The sequence below is a fragment of the Thermobia domestica genome, chromosome 1 (assembly GCF_964235325.1).
Source record: "Thermobia domestica chromosome 1, izTheDome1.hap1.1, whole genome shotgun sequence".
NCBI classification, from domain to species: Eukaryota; Metazoa; Arthropoda; class Insecta; order Zygentoma; family Lepismatidae; genus Thermobia; species Thermobia domestica.
In genome coordinates this window covers 83,296,287-83,316,925 of record NC_137454.1, presented here as the reverse complement: position 1 = coordinate 83,316,925, position 20,639 = coordinate 83,296,287, and the positions used below count along the sequence as shown (strand labels likewise).

Here is a 20,639-nt window from a genome sequence, read left to right as displayed (position 1 = left end):
AAGATAATGAATACTCGATTAAATTATTAAAAAAAGTAAAATAATGAATATAGAAATATCGAGAGAGAGGGAAGGAAAGTAAAATAATCTGATAGTGTTAACGAGATTACTTACGTTAACAATAATCTTAAAGAAATCTACGTATAATGAATGCTACTTGGTGAGTAAAAACACCATCATCCTCCAAAACAAAACCGAGGTCATGCAATAGTCCTAAATGTTCTGGTATCTGAGTGTTCGGGATATTCTGCGACAAAATGCCGAATGGCCAGATGGCCAATATACTCTTTGCAGTACAGACAACCCATTTCGCTCAGAAAGTAGGAGTATTTCAGATGAAAGTGTCCAATATTCAAGTACTATTAGTATTATTTCATGTCGGTGGCTACTACGGGAACATATCTATCAAGTATTAATGTGTGGTTTCACTGAGAGAAAATTATTATCATGAGAATTGTTTCAATTCATTGACAAGTGAGAGCATATCTATTTAATAGAGGAACTAGCACAGGTCAAAGCACAGATCCTTATCCGTTAACTATGCATACTTCAGTACAACAACCATCAAGTCTTTGTACTTCCATCTGTACTGTCATTCCCATGAAGATGAAAGTAAATCGACATTACCATTTTAAAATGTTATGCCGGCTATATATCACTAAACCCAAACTATTAAACAAAAAGTAATCTGTAAAGTGTTATTAAAACAACCTGACATTAACTTTAAATTAATAAAAAAAAAAGAGCCCAAAATTGAGATTTTAGAAAATGAGTGTGTACCATTAAGTACTAACTTAACAGTTTCATTAATCACTTAAATAAAAGAAAAAGAAAGAAAAGTTTTAGTTTCTTACATTACAATATTGATTACTATGTGGGATTAATTAAAATTATTTTATAGAATTTATAATGAATGTAAATTTATGCATTTACTTCATAATTTATATTTTGATATGTGAAACATTTGTAAAGAAATTAATGAACCTGTACTTCAGTTTGTGTTTGTCTTAGGTACGAAAAGTTCACTTTCTAGTTTAACATGCAAAAAAACTTATTTTCCAACTTATTCAGTTTTCTAGCATTTTTTTTTCAAAATAAGTTGTGAATAAGTGAATTAATAACCAACTCCAAGAAATAGAAAGAAAAATTTCACCAAAGTTCTTATTGGTTTATTTTGTGTTATAGTAGATAAATGCAACATACATAGTTTAATGTAAATTAAAATTAAGCGAGTGTCAATTATCTGTTAGAAATGCTTCTGTTTTGAGAAGTTCCTTTCATCGACAGATATAATGTGAGCTTACATGAAAAACATAAATTAAACAAACAAAAATTCTGGAACACATAGCCCTTTGAATACTTTTGTAAGTAACACGAACTTTGACTTTTTATATACGAGGGACAGGCAAAAAGTTCCCGGAATGTTGGAGTTTTGGCATTTGTGATCCAATCACAATGAATCGTCTACAATACAGTCCATAGGTTGCCTAATTATGAATTTGACAAGTATTAACACGTCATAACAGGCAGTATACGAGTAATGTAGCTGAGCGATGGAGTGTGTGTTGATCAGTTGATGCAATTTTACAGATCGAGTAACGCGCACATATCAAGTTTATGTGCAAATTGGGGGGAAATCTGCTTCAGAGACTTTGGTAGTCTTAAAAACAGTTTATCACCATCAGATGTTTGTCTCTTTCCAAAGCTAAATATTGGCCTTTTTCCGTTGCATCAACGCAGAAGAGATCAAAAGCAACGCGACGCCTGAACTTCGGAAGATACGCAAATAGGCCTTTCGTCGGTGTTTCCACCAATCGCAAGAACGGTGAAACAAGTGTATGTGTGTGCGTTCTGAAGGTCGAACTTTCAAGTCGATTAAGTAAATGTGTTAGGCCACATTGCCACGTTAAATGAATCTTGCAGCTGTCATTAAAGAAGCCTTACAACCCGATCTTTCTATTTACTGAGTACATATTACAACTTCTTGAAAGCTAAAAAGGCATTTCCACCTATGCAGCACTGCACTCTAGTGGACAAACAGTGAACCTCTTCATTAAAAACGTGTATTTTGGCGTACTCCCTCTCTATGTCCAAAAGAATCCGTTGTTTCGGAAGCGGCGAAACTGGTTTTTCCTTTATGTCAGCGGGAGGGCGATAGCAGGTAGCAAGCAAGACGTCCAAGAAAGTTGCACACTGTTCGACTCCTTGCAAGATGGAATAAATGTTTTATGACCCTTTCAAGACTATGTGTACATAGTGAAATATGGTAGGGTTTCAAGATTTTTTTATGACAGTTACAAGTTCTTCTAACGTGGCAACCCCCTTTTACTTATATTGTAGTACAACAGAATTCCGGGAACTTTTTGACTGCCCCCTCGCACCATGAGTATAAAATGGCCGTAAAGTTTAACAAATGGTCCACAAAGTGAAAACAACCAAAAAATGAAATTGCAAGTATAGTTTCAGAAAGTAAGGTCATGAAGTAAGTTTTTATAAGGTTTTCCTCTATATATGAACATATTATCCTCTTCATAACTGGAAAAGGTTTAAATGTTAACAAGGTTTAAATGTTAAAAGTACTGGGTCCTACTAGCCGTTTTCACAAGTATATCACTCTTGTTATTTTTGTATAAATCTGATGAAAATTAGAATTTTTATAATTATTACGTATCATACATGTAAAATTATAACAAATTACGATTGTTTTATTATTATTATTATTATAGTGTCATTTCTATCCTGCTTGTAAAAACAACTTTCAAAATTTTATCAATTTTCTAACCATGAGAATCGGTTCTATAAACGAAGCATGTTACCAACTCATCATGAAGTTATTCTTTTGAAAATGACCTCTAATATGAATTATCGAATATTTAACACGCATATACTAGCAAGAGTAGCATTTGACACAAGTTTTTGTAAACTATGGCCGATACATAAGCTACAAAAGCACTGTACTTGAGATTCACGTAATTGGAAGAAAAATCATATACGATTTGATTTCAGAAGCAGGAGAGTAGTTGGGCAATTGCTCCCTGAGTTTTACGTAGTACATGTACTAATGAAAAGCGTGAGAACTTATATCGATAGAGAATCTTACTCCTATTTCAAACCAAAATCTAAAATAACACTCCTGGATTGATTGAAAAACATAATAAACTACAGGCCTTAGAACCTACCATACAGGCTAATACAAAAAGGAGAAAAACACATAGTGTAGAAGCAGTGTTGATAGAGTCTGAAATTTCTTCATATGAAAGTACCAGAAATTTGCTTTAAAAAAGTGTTTTCATATATGTTAAAAGGATGCTACTCACCAATCTCCCCGCGTCGTTATTGTGAAGCATTACCAATGTTTTGATGTCGCTCTTCTTTTTATATGGGGTGTCCAGGAAGTCTCTGGATTTCCTATATCCGTAGTTAACGTTATCTCCACAACCACCCCATTCCCATTCCCCTTCTACACCCAAGGCAGCTAGTTCAGGGCTCAGCGTCCCCACTCGGCCTCCTGTTGAAAACAATTATTTTAAATTTGTAAGAAATTCAATTAAATACGAAAATATTAAAACTCCTACTTATTTTGAGTTGTTTTAGTGCTGTTATTGCTGTCATGTTTCGCTGTCAAATTAAAAGTAACATTAAACATTAAATTTTGAACACAGGATGGTAGAAACAGATGTCGTGTGGTTGTGTATATTTTGGTGCCCTATAGTGGTTAATGGGAACGTTCACGTACATGTGTCCTCACGTACCCAAAGGTTCAATGTTACATCTAAATGCTCGAATATCTGACACGGGAACAGTTCGGCCAACTGGACTCATGCAAAAACCCAATGCGCTCCTTTCCAAACTTTATCAAGTAGTAATAGTGCTGTCCAGGAGGTTTACTCTGCGTTTGGTGACCTCGTACTAATTCTACGTAACTGACTGTGAATTGCTATCATTATATGTAATGACCGGCTTAGACGTATCAATTCATTTAAAATCCATTGGTGTATGCTCTTGTATAGCACTGGATTTCATGTAGATGATAGCGGTAACCATCAATTTTAGCCAAGATCTAACAGATCAAAACTTATAAATCGATTTCGTTGTTGAATTTGATTCGACCAGTTGAACCTCAAGTTATGAACAAACAAAAAACAGTTCTTCATGTATTCTTATGGGGGTAATTATTTATATTAATATCTGCTTGATAGATTAACCGCAGTGCTGTTGAGATTAGCAGATTAGTATAATGTTCAGGATGCACGATACTAATACGTCTGTGGAATATCAAGCTAAAATGGAAACAAATAACTTTCTATTCGACAAGTCCAAAGACTTGCATATTTTCTATTTTCAAATATCCATTTATCTTAAAGTTTACTTCATTTAATTCGAGCTAAAATACAACTTTACTTGTTAATAAATTTGGGCTTACCACAAACCAAATCAAACTTTTTTACGTGATGTACACTCATGTCCAAAATGATTGTCCCATATCTATAACTGTCTTCTTGTATGAATATAATATGATAATGATTTTACAGGGTAATTTTAATACTGATACTATGTGTATAATCGGGAAATGTATATTTGTGGTAAATTTCACAGGAAAAGAATTATAAATACTAAAATTAGAATGAGTAAAATAAAATGTTGCTAAAAGGACAAGAAAATTTTACTTTTAGGTTTATTGTTCTTCTTTACTGCTCTTTTGACATGAAATTTGCCACATACTTGTCTTTGCCGATTATTTCTATACACATACTAACATTGTAAGAAATGCCAGCCGAATTCGTTATCAAATTATATTCCTACAACATATTTATAGACATGAGACAATAAGTTTGGATATGAGTGTACATTGTGACATCATTACTTGTTTTTGATTTTGATTTTGATTCAGTGTTCTAAGAATAGGTTCTGCCTTTGCACACGAGACAAGAATTGAGGCTGTCTCGTCTCGAAAAAATATCATAATATAGTGATGACTCGCCTCTAAAAATGTATATGACTTCTATTGGAAGAGTTCTATTCCTGGAGTCTTTGCCCTTATATTTTGATGTTTTTTTCGTCATGACTGTTTTCCCCTTTCTTAATGAGCACCTGTCTTAAATATTATTTCCAAATTGTGAAAATATTGACTGTATTATTAGATCACACAGTGGTACTGATAAAATTGTACTTTAAGTACTTCCGTCTGTCCGTTACTTCACATGACAACTATTGTAGGAAAATGAATTTTTAATTTCTATTCTTTTTAGCAATAGTCAGATAGAATGGTTATCTCGAGCGAGTTCATTAATGGAATCAATCCACTAACATTATTTTCAGGGTAACGGTGACGTTGAGAAGGGTTATCCATATCCCGTTTAAAATCTATAACATTCTCTTAGCCTCTATGCAACCTGTACAGTAGCGAAGAAATTACGGTTGCCTATAATGAAAGGATATGTAGATATTCTTACTGCAATTATCACAGCCGAGTTTTTACTGAAGGCAATCCGTAAACATCTTGGTAACGATGACTTTAACATAGTAGTTATCCATAAAGCTTACATGGCATTGTGTGATTCTCTTTACTGTCTTTAACTGAATTTATTGATATTAACGATCCATATATTCGATTTGTTCAATTTTTTACATATAGAGAAATCAGTGTTGTTTACATGAGTTCTATTTTTTGAAACATGAACAGAAAGCATAGAGTGAACAGTTACTATGAATGATTTTTCCAAAGAATTTGATAATATAACATCTTTCTCTTTCTACTGTAACCAACGAACCCTGAAGTTAAATATTACAATTCATTATTTAAAAAAAAAAAAAAAAAAAATTATCGGCACGCAACAACATTCCATTAGGTGATGGATACAATGAAAAGTGCAATACTTTTATCAGTCATCAAGACAGTGCAAGTAAAGAGGAGAACAAAGGGGCCTGGGAGTCCTGAGTTGACCGGACGTTCTACACATTTCTGGCCCTAGAGTCCGTAAAAGAACCGCCACTGTTCCCTTAAGAGCCGTTGCTGCTTTAAAAATTGACTGTCAGCACATCGCTAGTTCTGCGGGCCTCCCTAACTCCGAGTTCCCTCGCTGCACCAATATTTGCTCCCTTCAGCCTCCGCCCGGTGTTTTTGGTATAACCTTTGGTACAAGTTTACTATTTTATTTTGTATAAACTTGGGTTCAAAATTTACTTTTTATTTTACACGTTTTTCTAACTTGCTGTGAAATAAAAACGCAAATTTGGACAGAAATTTATGGCAAGAACTACAATAAACTTGTGCTATCAAGCAAACAGATGATTCATGAAGAAATTAAGATTTAAAAAAACAAAACATATTTACCTTTATCACATGTACATTCCACTAGGTTGCCCATACTACAGGCCCTGGTAATTGAGTATGTAACACCTGCAGCTGTAATTGCATGGACGAAACCTGTTTCTCTTGTATCTGAAACAAAGAATACACTATCTTTTAAAAAAAAGGAAAGAAAGAAAAGAAACAGTGCTTATAAATTTATCTTGATTTTAATACAGTATTCTATTAGTAACGCACCATTCATCTGCATTCCAATATGAAAGTTTATTTCATTTTTTGTCGTAGGTAGAAGTAGATAGTATTCACGAGAAGTTTTATTTTTATAATTTTAAATTACGAAATTTTACACTTTAGCCTTGAAGGAATTCAACTGAAACGAACAAAAATAATTGGTAAGTCTCAGAGGAAACTATCGATGTTTTACGATTACCTAAATTACTCTGAAACATTTCCTTACTGTTTTGGGAAAAATTTATATCTTACCCGAGATGAAAATAAATGTTAGAAAGACAAAAACCATGCTAACTGGAACAAAGTGGCCGGTGTTAAATATAGAAATAGGATTGTAGAAAATAGAACAAGTGACTAGTTTTTGATACCTGGGTAGTATCATTAGTGTGAACGTGAAATAAAAGCAAGGATAGGAATGGCGAAAAAAGCCTTTAGGAGGAAGAAGAGCCTGTTTTGTGGGAAATTGAATAAAGAGTTGAGAGAAACACTTCGTGTAGAGTATTATACTGCATGAGTCAGAAACTTGGACATTTCAAAAAATGATGAAAAATAACTGAAAGGTTTCGAAATGTGGGTATGGAGAAGAATGGAGAGAATTAGCTGGGTCGAGCGGAAAACGAATGAGAGGGTATTAGAAATGGTGGGGGAGAAAATAACTATTTAGTTATTATTAAGAAGAGAAAGAGAAATTGGTTGGGATATCGGGTAAGAAGGAATTCTATCATGAGGAACGTGCTGGAGCGTATGATGGCAGGAAAAAGAGGGAGAGCGCGAAGAAGGCTTGAATTGATGGACGATATAAAAACAAAAATTCGTACGTCAAGACGAAGATTTGGCGGAAGATTGTAGAGCATAGAAACTTGTGTGTTGCGGCAGGTGACTGGACAATAATGGCAGATTACTTATGATTTTGACCCCTGATTGCAACATATTCTTATATAATAATCTCAAAAAAGTCAAATCATTGCATTTTGCTTCTATTTTGACAAATACTTATTTAAACAAACGAATTGTAAACACACATACATTTCATACGGCAAAGACAGCATTACGTGAAATCTTCTCAGAACTAATAATATGTATGAAAGTTATTGACTTCTTAGCAGTGTCGGCTCTTGAGGAAAATCACGTAGGTAAAAATTAAAATTATATCACTACAAGCGGAGAAAAGAAAACTTATCTAATATATTAGTTTTTGTAAAAGGTACATCAAAACATGAAATAAATTTTCTTTCCTTAGCTTTTAGCGATATATTTTTTTTAATGTAACTACCCTCAAGAGCCGCTACTGAATCTTAATCTTTGTTGGAAGCAATGATACAAAAATTTACAAGATTTCTTTTTCTTCTACTTTCCTGTTTCCTATTTTAAAAGTGCTAAAATTGCACTGCTTGTTCTGATAGCGAAATGCAAAAACCTCTTTCAATTGTGTAAAGTAGAAAGATCACAATCTAATAAAGATTTTCATGGAAGAAAAATTAAATCGGATAAAAACTCCCCAAAACTTTTGAATGGAGGAAAACTCTCACTCATATGATCAATCACAATACAAACATAGAATTCTTATGTATGAATTCTTTGACATAAACGTTTAGCTTACGTAAAGAATTTTTGCGAACAATTTTTTTTCTGAAAATTTTCTGGAAAATATATACTTGTTTCAGAAAAAAAAATCTAATTTCCTTATTCCTGTTTATCATTTATATCTGTATTTCACAAATCGATATATGAAATTCAACACTGTTTGTTGCTTTGTCGAAAGAGATTTACTACTGAATGTCATAATATTTTTTTTAAAAAAATCCCTGTTGTGTGGAAAATTTTCTGTAAGTTTTTCCAATGAAATGCACTAAGACAGAAGGCTTTTAAAATGTGTGTGTGGAGAAGAATGAAGAGAATTACCTGGGTCGAACGGGAAACTTTAGAAATAGTGGGAGAGAAAAGAACAATTTTATAATATATTAAGAAGAGGAAGAAAAACTGGCTGGCACATTGGCTGTAAAAGAGGTGTGTCATAAGGGAGGTGTGTCATGTGCTACAAGATATGGTGGCAGGAAAAAGAGGAAGGGTCAAAATAGTCCACAGTTGACGGTATCAAAGCAGAAAACTCCCACTTGAAGACAACGATATTAGCTGAGAATCGTAAGACATGGGGGGCTTCTCAGTTTTGTTGCAAGTGACCTGCCAATAACGGTAGACTTGTGATTATTATTATTATTATTATTATTATTATTATTATTATTATTATTATTATTATTATTATTATTATTATTATTATTATAACACACCATACAATTTTACAATCAAATAATGAGAATTGCCTGTTTGGGATTGAATAAGTTGTTAATGGTTGGAAAGTTAAGTTGTGCAGTATTTGATTAAAAAAAAAAAGTTCTTAAGTAAGTTAATAAGAGGAACATTTTCCAGAAAAGGGTTGTGAAAAATATGGTTTTACGTACATTATTGCTTGAAAGTTTTGCTCAGCAATCGTGCTTCAGTTAGGAATTAGGATTTAGATTTCTGGGATTCCAGCATCTATGACTATCTTACCTTGTCACATGTGAGGTATGACATCCCCAGGTGATCACACTGCCGAGGAACTGCGAAGAAAGAAAGCAATGGGGGAAAGGAAAAAAGGCCTGTACCATTATATCAGGTAGTATCCAGGCATTTGCCTTTTGTGTATGAGGAAAATCCAGGAAAAACGTTGAAACTCACTCAGGGTGGCTGGCCTGAAAACTGTTACACATTTCTAACCGAGTGTGCCCAGTGTGAATCAAACTCAGGACCGCTTGCATCAAAGGCGAGAGCGTTAGCTATTACGGAGAACTATTCCCTTCTTTCCGATTGTACAATTATTTTTCTCCTTTCCATGACAGAAATATAGAAAGTACAAAGAATTAAACCTCTGCTAAATACAGTAAACAGGATCACGTCTAGAAGTTTCGATTTTGTCCCGAAGATGTCAACTACTGAAGGATGCTTGCTAACATATAACAGTGTTGTAACTTCTAGCCTTCTACAATTATACACTTTTGTTTCAAAAGCAGAAAATGGGATATGAATAGCTACTGTTATTTATTTATTTTTAGTTTAACGTTCCATGATTATGCACCGAGGCTAAGGAACGATGATGATAATATGGGTAACGGTGTTGAAATGAAGGAAGTGGAAGAAAACGGGAGAACCCCCGAGAAAACACACGCACATGGTGAATGTCCATTACAAAGCTCACTTCACTCGGGTTGATATCTGGCAGTGATGGCTCAGTAGTAGAGCGTTCACCTCTAGTACATGCTGTCTCGGGTTCAAACCCTGCTCCCGCCAAGTGAAATTTGTGGTGGACAAACACCGTGTGTGGGGGTTTCATCCGGGTACTCCCGTTTCCTCCCACTTTCTTCATTCCACCATTTCATTCATTTCTCATCATCACCGTCTGCTATAGCCTAGCCGGCATAACCGTGGGACGTAAAACTCAAAGATTTCATTTCATTTTTCGAGTTGGGATCGAACAAGGAACCCCATACACTAGAGGTGAACGCTCTAAAATTGAGCCACCATGGCTCTTTCACCGTTAAAAGTCCTTGAAAATGTTTACGAATTTACTTCGTTAACAAACTCGGACCAGTTATACACACTAGCTATCTATTACAGAAAAAATAATTCAAATATTCACATTCATTCAAGACTTAACCTGTCGAGTATTGGACATTTTATACTAATATTACAGATTGCGTGAACCTAATAAATGGATTACATATCAACAAAAATAAACAACATTTAGTTGTTAAGAGATTACAGGTAAGAGGCTGTTTTCGAAACTGGAATTCCTTGGAGAAACTGAAGAAACAGTGCAGTTTTGTGCTTTTTTTCCGCAAGAGATGATGCCCACTCTCCCTCTGAGCCCGAAGCTAATACAACTCGACTTAGCAGAGAATCTTGTAATAACTATAATTTCTTGTCTTTTATACTCTGTTGTCTTAGCTTTTACAAACTTATTTGTAGTTAGATGTTTCCGCAGAAATTACTCATTTGTTGAATAATAACCTTTCCAAGTTTGTTTGTAAACACGAAGCGAGCAATTATGTTTTGTAAATGTATCGTTTCTATGGATTTCCTTTCAACTTATGTGACTCGTTTGTTTTCGCTTTACAATATAATATAACGTTCAATGCATCACTTTAATGACCACAAAGAAAACCAATAGCATTCATAGGCTTGCTTGAATATCCGTTTCGCGCACGGAAAGAACAGGCTTAAGTAAATTTTTTGAAAGATAAATTTGAACCCTATTCTCCCCTTAGGACGTATTTCAATCTACGTGAAATGATAGTAACTCAGCTCGACACAAGTGCTAAGCCGTAATGATGAAACAGGTAGCATTTTTGTATATTGAACAACTAACTATCTAACTAACTAACTCTATGGCCTATGGAACCCGGAGGTTCAACGTCGCGTTCACAAAAGCTATCCACTGACGTCTATCCTTAGCTAACTGCATCCAGTTTCTACTTTGTATTCCTATCTCTGCGAGATCCATCTTAATATTGTCCTTCCATCTGCGCCTAGGTCTTCCTAATAGTCGTTTTCCGGTTGGTCTTCCAGTTAAGACTTTGAAAGCGTTTCTACTTTCTTCCATTCTAGCTACATGACCCGCCCACCTAAGCCTCCTAGACTTGACGGCCCTAACAATGTTGGGTAAACCGTATAAATTATGTAGTTTCTCGTTATGAAGTTTCCGCCATTCCCCATTCCCGTTCCTCTTGGGTCCGAATATGTATATTGAACAAAAATATAGAAATTGCCGAATTCTCCCCCGTTAGAAGCGAAATTTCCGAAAACGTTGGAGTACGTGTCTTATCACCGTTAATAAGGAATTTATAAACCAACTTTAATTTTCCTAGCTTGAGGAATTCATGAAATGCACCATTTTTTTGAATAAATTTTGAATCCATCTCTACCCCCACGGATGTGCGTTTTAATGAAAGTGACACAATAAAAAAAATACTCTTGGCAAGGCCAATGTTCAAAAATTAATTTCAAATGGTTCAAGACGTTTTCTATTATTATGAGACATCCAACGTCGATTTGAAATTGAAGAGAGAAAGTTATAGAAATTGTCCCCTTTCTCCCTAACAGGTGGAATTTTCGTAAACACTGATACGCTCAGACTATCCATTTATTTATATTTAACGATAAGTTTGTATTCTGAGTTTAATCATAATAACTTAAGAAACTTCTGAGGTGCTCTATTCTTCACATAATGAACCCCTTTCTTCCCGTTATGATACCTGTCTTAATGAAAGTGATATGATAAAATCCCCGTTCGAAATAGGTATTTCGTGAGTGACATGATAAAATCTCAGTCCAAAATAGGTATTTAGTGAAAGTGATATGATAAAATCCCAGTTCGAAATAGTTATTTCGTGAAAATGACATCATAAAATCTTAGTTCAAAATAGGTATTTAGTGAAAGTGGTATGATAAAATCTCAGTTCGAAATAGGTATTTAGTAAAAGTGACATGATAAAATCTCAGTTCAAAATAGGTATTTCGTGAAAGTGACATGATAAAATCTCAGTTCGAAATAGGTATTTAGTAAAAGTGACATGATAAAATCTCAGTTCGAAATAGGTATTTAGTGAAAGTGACATGATAAAATCTCAGTTCGAAATAGACATTTAGTAAAAGTGACATGATGAAATCCCAGTTCGAAATAAGTATTTCGTGAAAGTGACATAATAAAATCCCAGTTCGAAATAGGTATTTCGGGAAAGTGACATGATAAAATCTCAGTTCAAAATAGGTATTTAGTAAAAGTGACATGATAAAATCTCAGTTCAAAATAGGTATTTTGTGAAAGTGGCATGATAAAATCCCAGTTCGAGATAGGTAGTAAGTATTTTCAAAAATTCATTTCAAACGCTTCAGCCGTTTTCTCGTGATGAAAAGGTAGACAACGTCGATTTCATTTTGTATAATTGGAGATATAATTGGGGCAATCGGAGAGGTTTCTAAATAAAGAGAAAGAGAACTTTGACCTAAGAAACCAGAAATAGTAACGCTGGATCCTGTCTTACTTAGTTGAACATACGTTATCAGGCCAGCAACATCCTTCCGACAGTTCTTGCGTCAGGGTACCTATATGTAGTTCACTTGTCTCTCTCGAATGAAATTATTGGGTTGGATAAAATAACAAGATTTGTTCTGAATTTTTCCCCATTTCTTTATACGAATTAATAAGTAATTATGTATACGAAAGAAAACATCAACTATGTTAATTAATAACAAAAATACATATTTTTGCCGTTGGTAATGGGAAGCTAGGTTTAATTTAAAGGGAACACGGGAGGTAGTAAAGGTCTTGTTCCCGGGAAAACATTGTAATATCCCGCACATTACCATGTTCTATTTGTAAACATTAACATATGCTCTTATTTACAAACAATACCACGAATACGTACTACAAGGCATTATGGGAAGCTAACGACAGAACATCAGCGTCACCGCTCATCACGTGATAGAGGAGAAACATCACCGTCACCGCCAAACAGGATCAGTTATAAAATTCAGAGGATCAACGCAACGGGCATCAGTCAATCTTTGGCTGGTCAAGTCCCCTCTTCTAGCTTGCAGTGGAGCTTTGAGAGAACCTTAACCTAACCCTAGCCTCGTAACTTGCAGTGGAGCTATGTTGGAAACTTAACCCCTCTCATAGCTTGCAATGGAGTTTTGAGAGGTTCCTTACCACAAAACTGCCTAGAATGTAGCGGAGCTTTGTTGTTCTTCTTTCGTGCCTAGTTTGCATGGGAACTCCGCTTGACTCTAACTTCTCTTTGTTTGCAGCGGAGCATTCAAAACCCTACCCCATCTCACTCAACTTTTAGCGCAGCTTTATAAGGAATCCTTCCCTTGGCCATTTGATCTTGGGACATCTACTTATCCGAATCATTATTGATCTTTTATACTTATTTAAGCGAAATTGTATCATACGGTGTTATATCTGAAAGTTTCGCAATAAAACTGGTAGTGAGTGGAAGAAAACGATTTCCGTGTGTAATTGCTCTAACTTCTACTTGCATCAACAGAACTTTACAATATCTATGACAATCTGATTTTTCTTTATAAGGAGAAAAGTACAATATATTTCTAGGTAGAGAAATGTAGATCATGATTTGATTAAGAATATGAAGGTATGAATGATCAAAACATACAACGGAAGGCATGATATAACAGGCTAAGACGTTTAAGATTTTCATGACATATTGTTTAAATTTGTAATTGGCATCGGATGAAGAGGAGCACTGTAGCTCAATGGTTAAACGTTCACTTCTGGCGCGAAGGATCCTTGGTTCAATCCCAAGTACTGTTGCCTACGGGGCGAGACGAGCTGAGAAATAAGGTTTCTCGTCTCATCTCTTAAATTTTGTAGAAGTTTCTCGAGAAGCTTTTCTTGTTTCGTTTTGTAAATTTAAGAACAAAATTTATACCCTGTTTCTTTTTCTTAATTTCACCTAAAAATTAACAGAATACTGTTTCTTTTTCTTAATTTCACCTAAAAGTTATCAGAATCCTGTTTATTTTTCTTAATGTCACCTAAAAGTTATCAGAATCGTATTTCTCTTTATTAATTTCACCTAAAAGTTATCAGAATCATATTTCTCTTTATTAATTTAACCTAAAAGTCATCAGAATCCTGTTCCTTTTTCTTAATTTCACCTAAAAATTATCAGAATCCTGTTTCTTTTTCTTAATTTCACCTAAAAGTTATCAGAATACTTCCACGTCGCAAGAGATCCGGTGGGTGCTATATTACAACATTTAAATCATATTTATTATTGGATCGTATTGTGTAATGATTAGTGCATTTTTAAACGTTCATAAGTGCTGATCATTATATTCGTGGAATCACTTTATCAATTTATAGTTTGTGTGTGTTCGACATCTAAGACTTGGATGAAGCAATGTTGCCCATGAGACTCGTCTCGTTTCGATTTCGAGAACTCTATCCCTAGGCAATGGCGAGGTTCCTCCATTTCCTTCCAATTCACCTTCAACCAATTCTTTCATTCCGTCAAGTCTTGTAAATGGAGTAGTCGTGTGACATTAAATTGAAAACAAGAAACTCGCTACAGAAATCAATTCGGGAAGGTTTTCGGAATGGGACTTTTGGTAAGCCAAGGGGGTAAGAGGACAACATAATGCAGAATCTTTTGGATGTGAGCCAAAACTAGCTTGAAAATGATTTGAAAACAGATTAATTTATGCAGCGATAAACCTTCCGGTTCCTTAAAACCATCGAGGTAATTCAGTTAGTTATTAGTTGATGTATTCAATGAGTTTCTCATATGCTGCAGGTATGTCATTCGTTTCCACAAAATATTTTCCTTTTTGTGTTGAAATATTCCTTTAAAAAAATTGCAAAGCATCTTTTTTTTAAACAGCATTCAGTTTTTTAGTAGTTCGTTCTTTGTTTCTTTGTGGCATCGTGTTTTGCATGCCTGCAATTCCAATGTCACTATGATGAACAAGTTCTAACTTGTGTCACGTCCTGTCTCTTTTTCTTCTTCTTTTAAGTCTTTTTCTTTTGTTTCGTTTGATCTGTCTCACTTGACTTCCACTTTTTTTTTCACTGTTACTCCATATAGAAAGAATTCAGTACAGGACCATTCATTCTTTCAATTTTCAAATACCTACTGCATAGTGAGACATAGGCATGAAATATTGTATTAATATAGGGTGTTTATAACATCCTGACTCAATTTTGTGAAACTATGAAACGTGAGAGTAAAATTTTTAGTGGTACATTTAATACATACATCTGTACTCGGCTTAGTCGTTCGTTCATCCGGATACTTCTCCGAAATGTCCGAATTGTTCTTAATTAAATTTGACATGGCTATTTGAGAGCGCGCGCAGAGTGTCGTAGGGGGCCGGATGTCCCGATCGGACATACCATTGAGGAATAATCACCAAAAAACGAGATGCCCATAGACAGTATTTTAAAAGCATTTGGCGCGCAAATTCTCATTGTAAACAGAAATGGTGCTAATTCCATAATAGAATTTTCAGCATTAGAAATAACGCGAAGCCCTTTTCGTTTTGTTGTGAGTACATAATTTTTTCACAATCATTATGTTTTTCGTTGTTATGCCAAATTCAGTTATTATCAAGGATCTTATAAAATAGAGGATCTGCCCATATGTATCTTCATGGTATTAAATGAATGAAGCCAAAAAACAATCGAGCATCGGCACGTCTGACTGGTTACTCTCGTTTCCGCCATCGTCTGATTGACTACTTTTGTTTCCGCCATGTTTGTTGGCTCAAAACATTGCGATCCTAGTGGGCGGAGTGGGCAGAGTAGGGGTGGTGAAACTGTGACGTATGGCTTCACGATTTAGTTGTAAGGGCAGATCTTCTATTTTATAAGATCCTTGGTTATTATCATGTCGTGTTCGTTCACGAAAACAATTGATGCGCTAAACAAAAAAAAATCTATGAATAATCAACAAATGTCGATCGCCTCGATTCAAATTTGCAATTAATGCGTACTTAATAATATAGGTTAGATCATTCTGGTTTAGGTTTCTTACATTTCATTGTGTATGCACATGTGGCTTAAGAAGGTGTAAAATTATTATACTTATTAAAGAAAAATAAGCAGTCATTATGAAGAAACAAATTCGAGAAACATCTCTCCTATTCCAAAACCAGCTCGAACAACTGCGAATTGAACGTACTTTACTTTTTTTCTTTTTTCTAAAACTTTTAATGCAGAGTGCAAAATTCAAGAAGATTTTTTACTATGAACTTTGTTCACGTTTCTATTATTTCGATGTTTTTGATATGTATACTGTAGATTTCAGACGATATGGCCAGTGCTTATAATAAATCAAAACAGCAGGAAATAAAAAGGATGACATTAAAAGTCACACATGATTTTGTTAGAAGTCGCATCAAGTAAAGCGTTCTACTTTGCCACACAGGAACCTTATCATGAGGCTCGGAAGTTTAACCAGAAAATTTCAAATTTCTATGTATGCTACGTCATTGAAAATACTATGGATAAACGAACAACTTTTGAAGCTGTTTCGCCTCGAAAAGAAAATGTATTTGTTTCTATTGGAAGAGTTCTGTGTTGTCTCGAATCCCGTCATGAAATCGCTGTCTCATTCGCAATCCTAGTCAAAGCACCGCTTCCTCTGAATAAACAGAATTATGAATTAAAATAGATAATGCTAAAACGACTTAAGAATAAGGCATTACATATTCAGAAAACTGCATTCAAAGTAACAACGTCCCCTAAGGAAAAACCACGTTACGTTTGTTGAGTAAAATTCTATCCCTGCTTCGCTGGTTCGGTCCTGCCTACTTACGTTATACATTGTGTTTCAAAACAACACCGACAACGTTTGGGGGGTGATCATGACAGCAAGATAAGACAAAAAGTATAGACCTACCTGGGTGCACAAATGCTTCCTTTCGGAGTTATAGGCTACCAAAAACATGAAAAAAATTAAATTTAAAGTTCCATAGCTCCAAAACTATGGGACCTACCGTACTCGCGTCAAGACTTCACTTAGGAACTAGTATGTGCCCTAACTAAATATCCATGTTTCAAAATCCTGCGGTACTTCCGCAACAATTTTTATAAAGGTAATTCATGAGTACTTGTCTGCAGCCAAATTCCCTCTATAAAAATTGTTGCGTGAGTACCTTAGGATTATGCAGAATTAACTTAGTCACTATGGAGTACGAACACAGCGTACAAAATAAAAAAAAAACTTAGCAAAAATATATTCACTTCCACAACAAGCACATAATGCAGAACATTTTAAAAATGAGCATGCTTGCTTTCTCGCTTGTGCGAAGCTGATTTGTCATCAGAAATCAGTGTCCAAAAGTAATCTCCCATCATCGCGGTGTCCCAACGCCCTTGGTATCTTTTTACCATTTGTTCAATGTCTTGACGAAAGCGTTCACCATGTTCTTCACTCATATCTGCTAAATTTGTGTTGCAGAATGTGGATCTAATGCTCTAACAAACTGTTTTACAAGTCCTAATTTTATGTGGAATGGGGGCAGTAAGAATTTTTTTCTCTTTCAACTAAAGGTTCATGTATGACATTGTGAGTGCCAGGAAGTAAATGTTTCCTTTCTGGCCACACCTTGAGTGTATAATGACGGTCAATAGCTCTGCTATCCCAAAGGCAAAGAAAACACGAATATTTACTATTGCCACTCTGCAAACCTAGAAGAAAACCGATCACCTTAAAGTCTCCACAAATATCCCATTTATATTTTTGATACTCAATCTTTTCCAACAATAATTTCACGTTTTCGTAGTCTTCCTTCATGTGGACTGAGTGTGCAAGTGGTACAGAAGGATTCACATTTCCATTGTGCAGAAGAACTGCCTTCAAACTTCTAGATGAACTGTCCATGAAAAGACGCCACCTCTCTGGTTGATGTGGGAAACCGATAGCTTCAAATAGACCACTAACGTCATGACAATAACACACACTTCCTTCCATTTTGAAGGATTGTGAAAAAGTCTTATGTCTTTTCCTATATTTTGATATTTTACATGTTGGAAGGAGAAAATTCCACTCATTTAAACGTGAAGCAAGAAGTTCTGCCTTTGATTTGGGAAGATCTAAATCTCTTATCAAGTCATCAAGTTTTTGCTGATTAAGCAAATGTGGTTCCTTTTTCCTGGTTTCATGCGAAAAACTAATATCAAGATCGGAAGATTCCTCTAGCTCTCCTTCTGATGACAATATCTCGGGTGGTTTGGGTACGGGAAGTTCGTCACTGTGTGGAACTGGAGCAATGAATGAAGGCAAACTGAGGTATTCTATTGTTATCCTATTCTTTCTGTTTTTATAGTGTGTCACGTCAACTGAACAGAAGTAGCAGTCATTGTAGTGATTAGTAGGCTCTCTCCAAGTTCGAGGAATGGCAAATGGCATACACTTTCTGGTTCCCCGCAACCAATCTTCTAATGTAGAGCTTCAACTACCGCAACACACATGCGGAACCCAATGTTTGTCTTGATCACCTACGGGCACTCGGAAGTAAGCGTCATATGAACACAGAACTTTTTCCTAGCACAATGTTATGTTTAAGTTGTTTGGGGCTTATGTAATATTCACAAACATAACAAAATGAGTCTGCTGACATTTTATCTTCCACACAGCACCTAGTAAAATTAAGTCAAATGCCACTGATATAATATAGTTACCACTATAGTTACTCAATATTGTATGCAACTGTTTTCTTTTTAATGTTAAAGGGGTAGGAATTGGTAGGTTACACTTTATTCATCGATTTTCATTTCAAAATTGATGAGTGTCTCCTAACCCTAGCCATTAGAGGGTTAAGCCCTCTCTTTGGCACAGAATTTGCAACTAGCTATCCAAGTGTTGTCATATAGAAATTTATTGACTTTACTTAAGTAAAAGTTAATATTTCTTATAAAGGTACGGGGGGAAAATAAATAATATGTTTATAGAGTTATTTTCATTCAAAATAAATGCTGTATTCAAAATTTGTAATCATAGAACGCATATGTTACGAAACGGAACTTGCTAATTAATCCACAAGAGTTTGTTCTGTGTTGTCAACTATGGACAGCCGAAGTAAAGGCTAAAATTCTTCCTCTAAAATGGCGTTCTTGAACAAAGACGATTTTGTAAAATTCCTTCCAAACAATCGACATTTGAGGAAAACTAATACCAGATTCGTAATTATCACGTCAAAATCATTCAGTAAATGTAAAAACATTAAGATAAGCAATTTCTTGTTGAGCAGTGTTATATGCCTGCAGCCAAATTCCCTCTATAAAAATTGTTGCGTGAGTATCTTAGGATTCTGGAAGATGGATTTTTGGATAGGACACATAGCAGTTCCTAAGTGAAGTCTTGACCCGACTACGGTAGGTCCCATAGTTTTGGAGCTATGGACCTTCAAATTTAATTTTTTTCACATTTTCGGCAGCCTAGAACTTCGAAAGGAAGCATTTGTGCACCCAGGTTGGTCTGTATTTTTTAGTGTTATCTTGGTGTCAGGAATCACCTCCCAAACGTTGTGGACGTTGTTTTGAAACACCCTGTATAATAAAGCTAGAACTTCTCGGTAGAACACCTAGGATGTAGTTATAAGTAATTATTACATGAGTTTAATTGATATAGAGTTTAAGGTTCCATTTCAACACGTAATTCTTTGCATACGAACTTTAAAATACTGTATTTTTCCCAGTAAATTAAGTTATATTTCTTTTTCAAAAAAATCATAGAAAACAATTTGTATAAGTTGTTTATATTTTCAAGGCATTTGTGAAAACTAAAAACTTTCGAAAAATAAATACTTACTTTAATTGTTCATGAACACCTTTTCCGTTAACACATTTAGGAAAGAAAAAGTATGGCATCGTATTAGAACTTACTATAAAGTTATTGCCAATAAACAATACAGAAACATTTGATTCAAATTATCTTTAAAACTTAATACGTCTTTTACCGTATTAAAAAAAAAAATAATCAGAACTGGAATTTTCGTGAAAATGTTCCAAAATATCACGGTTCAATTCTCAGCAACATAAACATGAACACATACGAATTTATTTCTGGAGAGGTCAAAATTCGATATGAGAATAAGTTTACATAAAAGTTTGTTTTAAAAAAAAATCTAAAATTAGGCCAAAGTTACAGAAAAGTTGGAATTTCGGGAGAGTCTAAACCTCCAAGTCCTGCCCTACCCTTGCATATGCCCCTGACGATTCGTATTCAAGTAAACTTCCCTTGTGACGGAAAAAATGTATCCATGCTAACTAATCGGCTCAAATTTGAACAAAACAGTGCCAATAAATACGCTACGTAAGACATCCATAATTCATTTGCAATAAAAATATTAAGCAAAAGGCGAGCTATGCTAGTGGACATTAGATCCACGACGGACATAGACAATTGCTGGTCCGGAAAATGTGAAGTATAGATCTACACTTTAAAGTAGGATCCGAACTTCTTGAGTTGACATTGAAAATCCGACACGAATCTCCGACAAAAAAGAAGAATACCCCGATAAGGAAGATTAA

The 20,639-nt window shown here is 34.9% G+C and overlaps 1 protein-coding gene across 1 annotated transcript in view; it reads right to left on the bottom strand.

Moving 5' to 3' along the window:
• The window catches only part of Wnt6 (Wnt oncogene analog 6), a 145,739-nt gene that overhangs the window by 8,334 nt on the left and 116,766 nt on the right, over positions 1-20,639 (bottom strand). Inside the window, exons 3-4 of the mRNA XM_081760248.1 lie at positions 6,335-6,442; positions 3,318-3,508 (exon numbers count right to left, since the gene is read on the bottom strand). Coding sequence (XP_081616374.1) covers positions 3,318-3,508; positions 6,335-6,442 — 299 coding nt within the window. The remainder of the gene's footprint in view (positions 1-3,317; positions 3,509-6,334; positions 6,443-20,639) is intronic.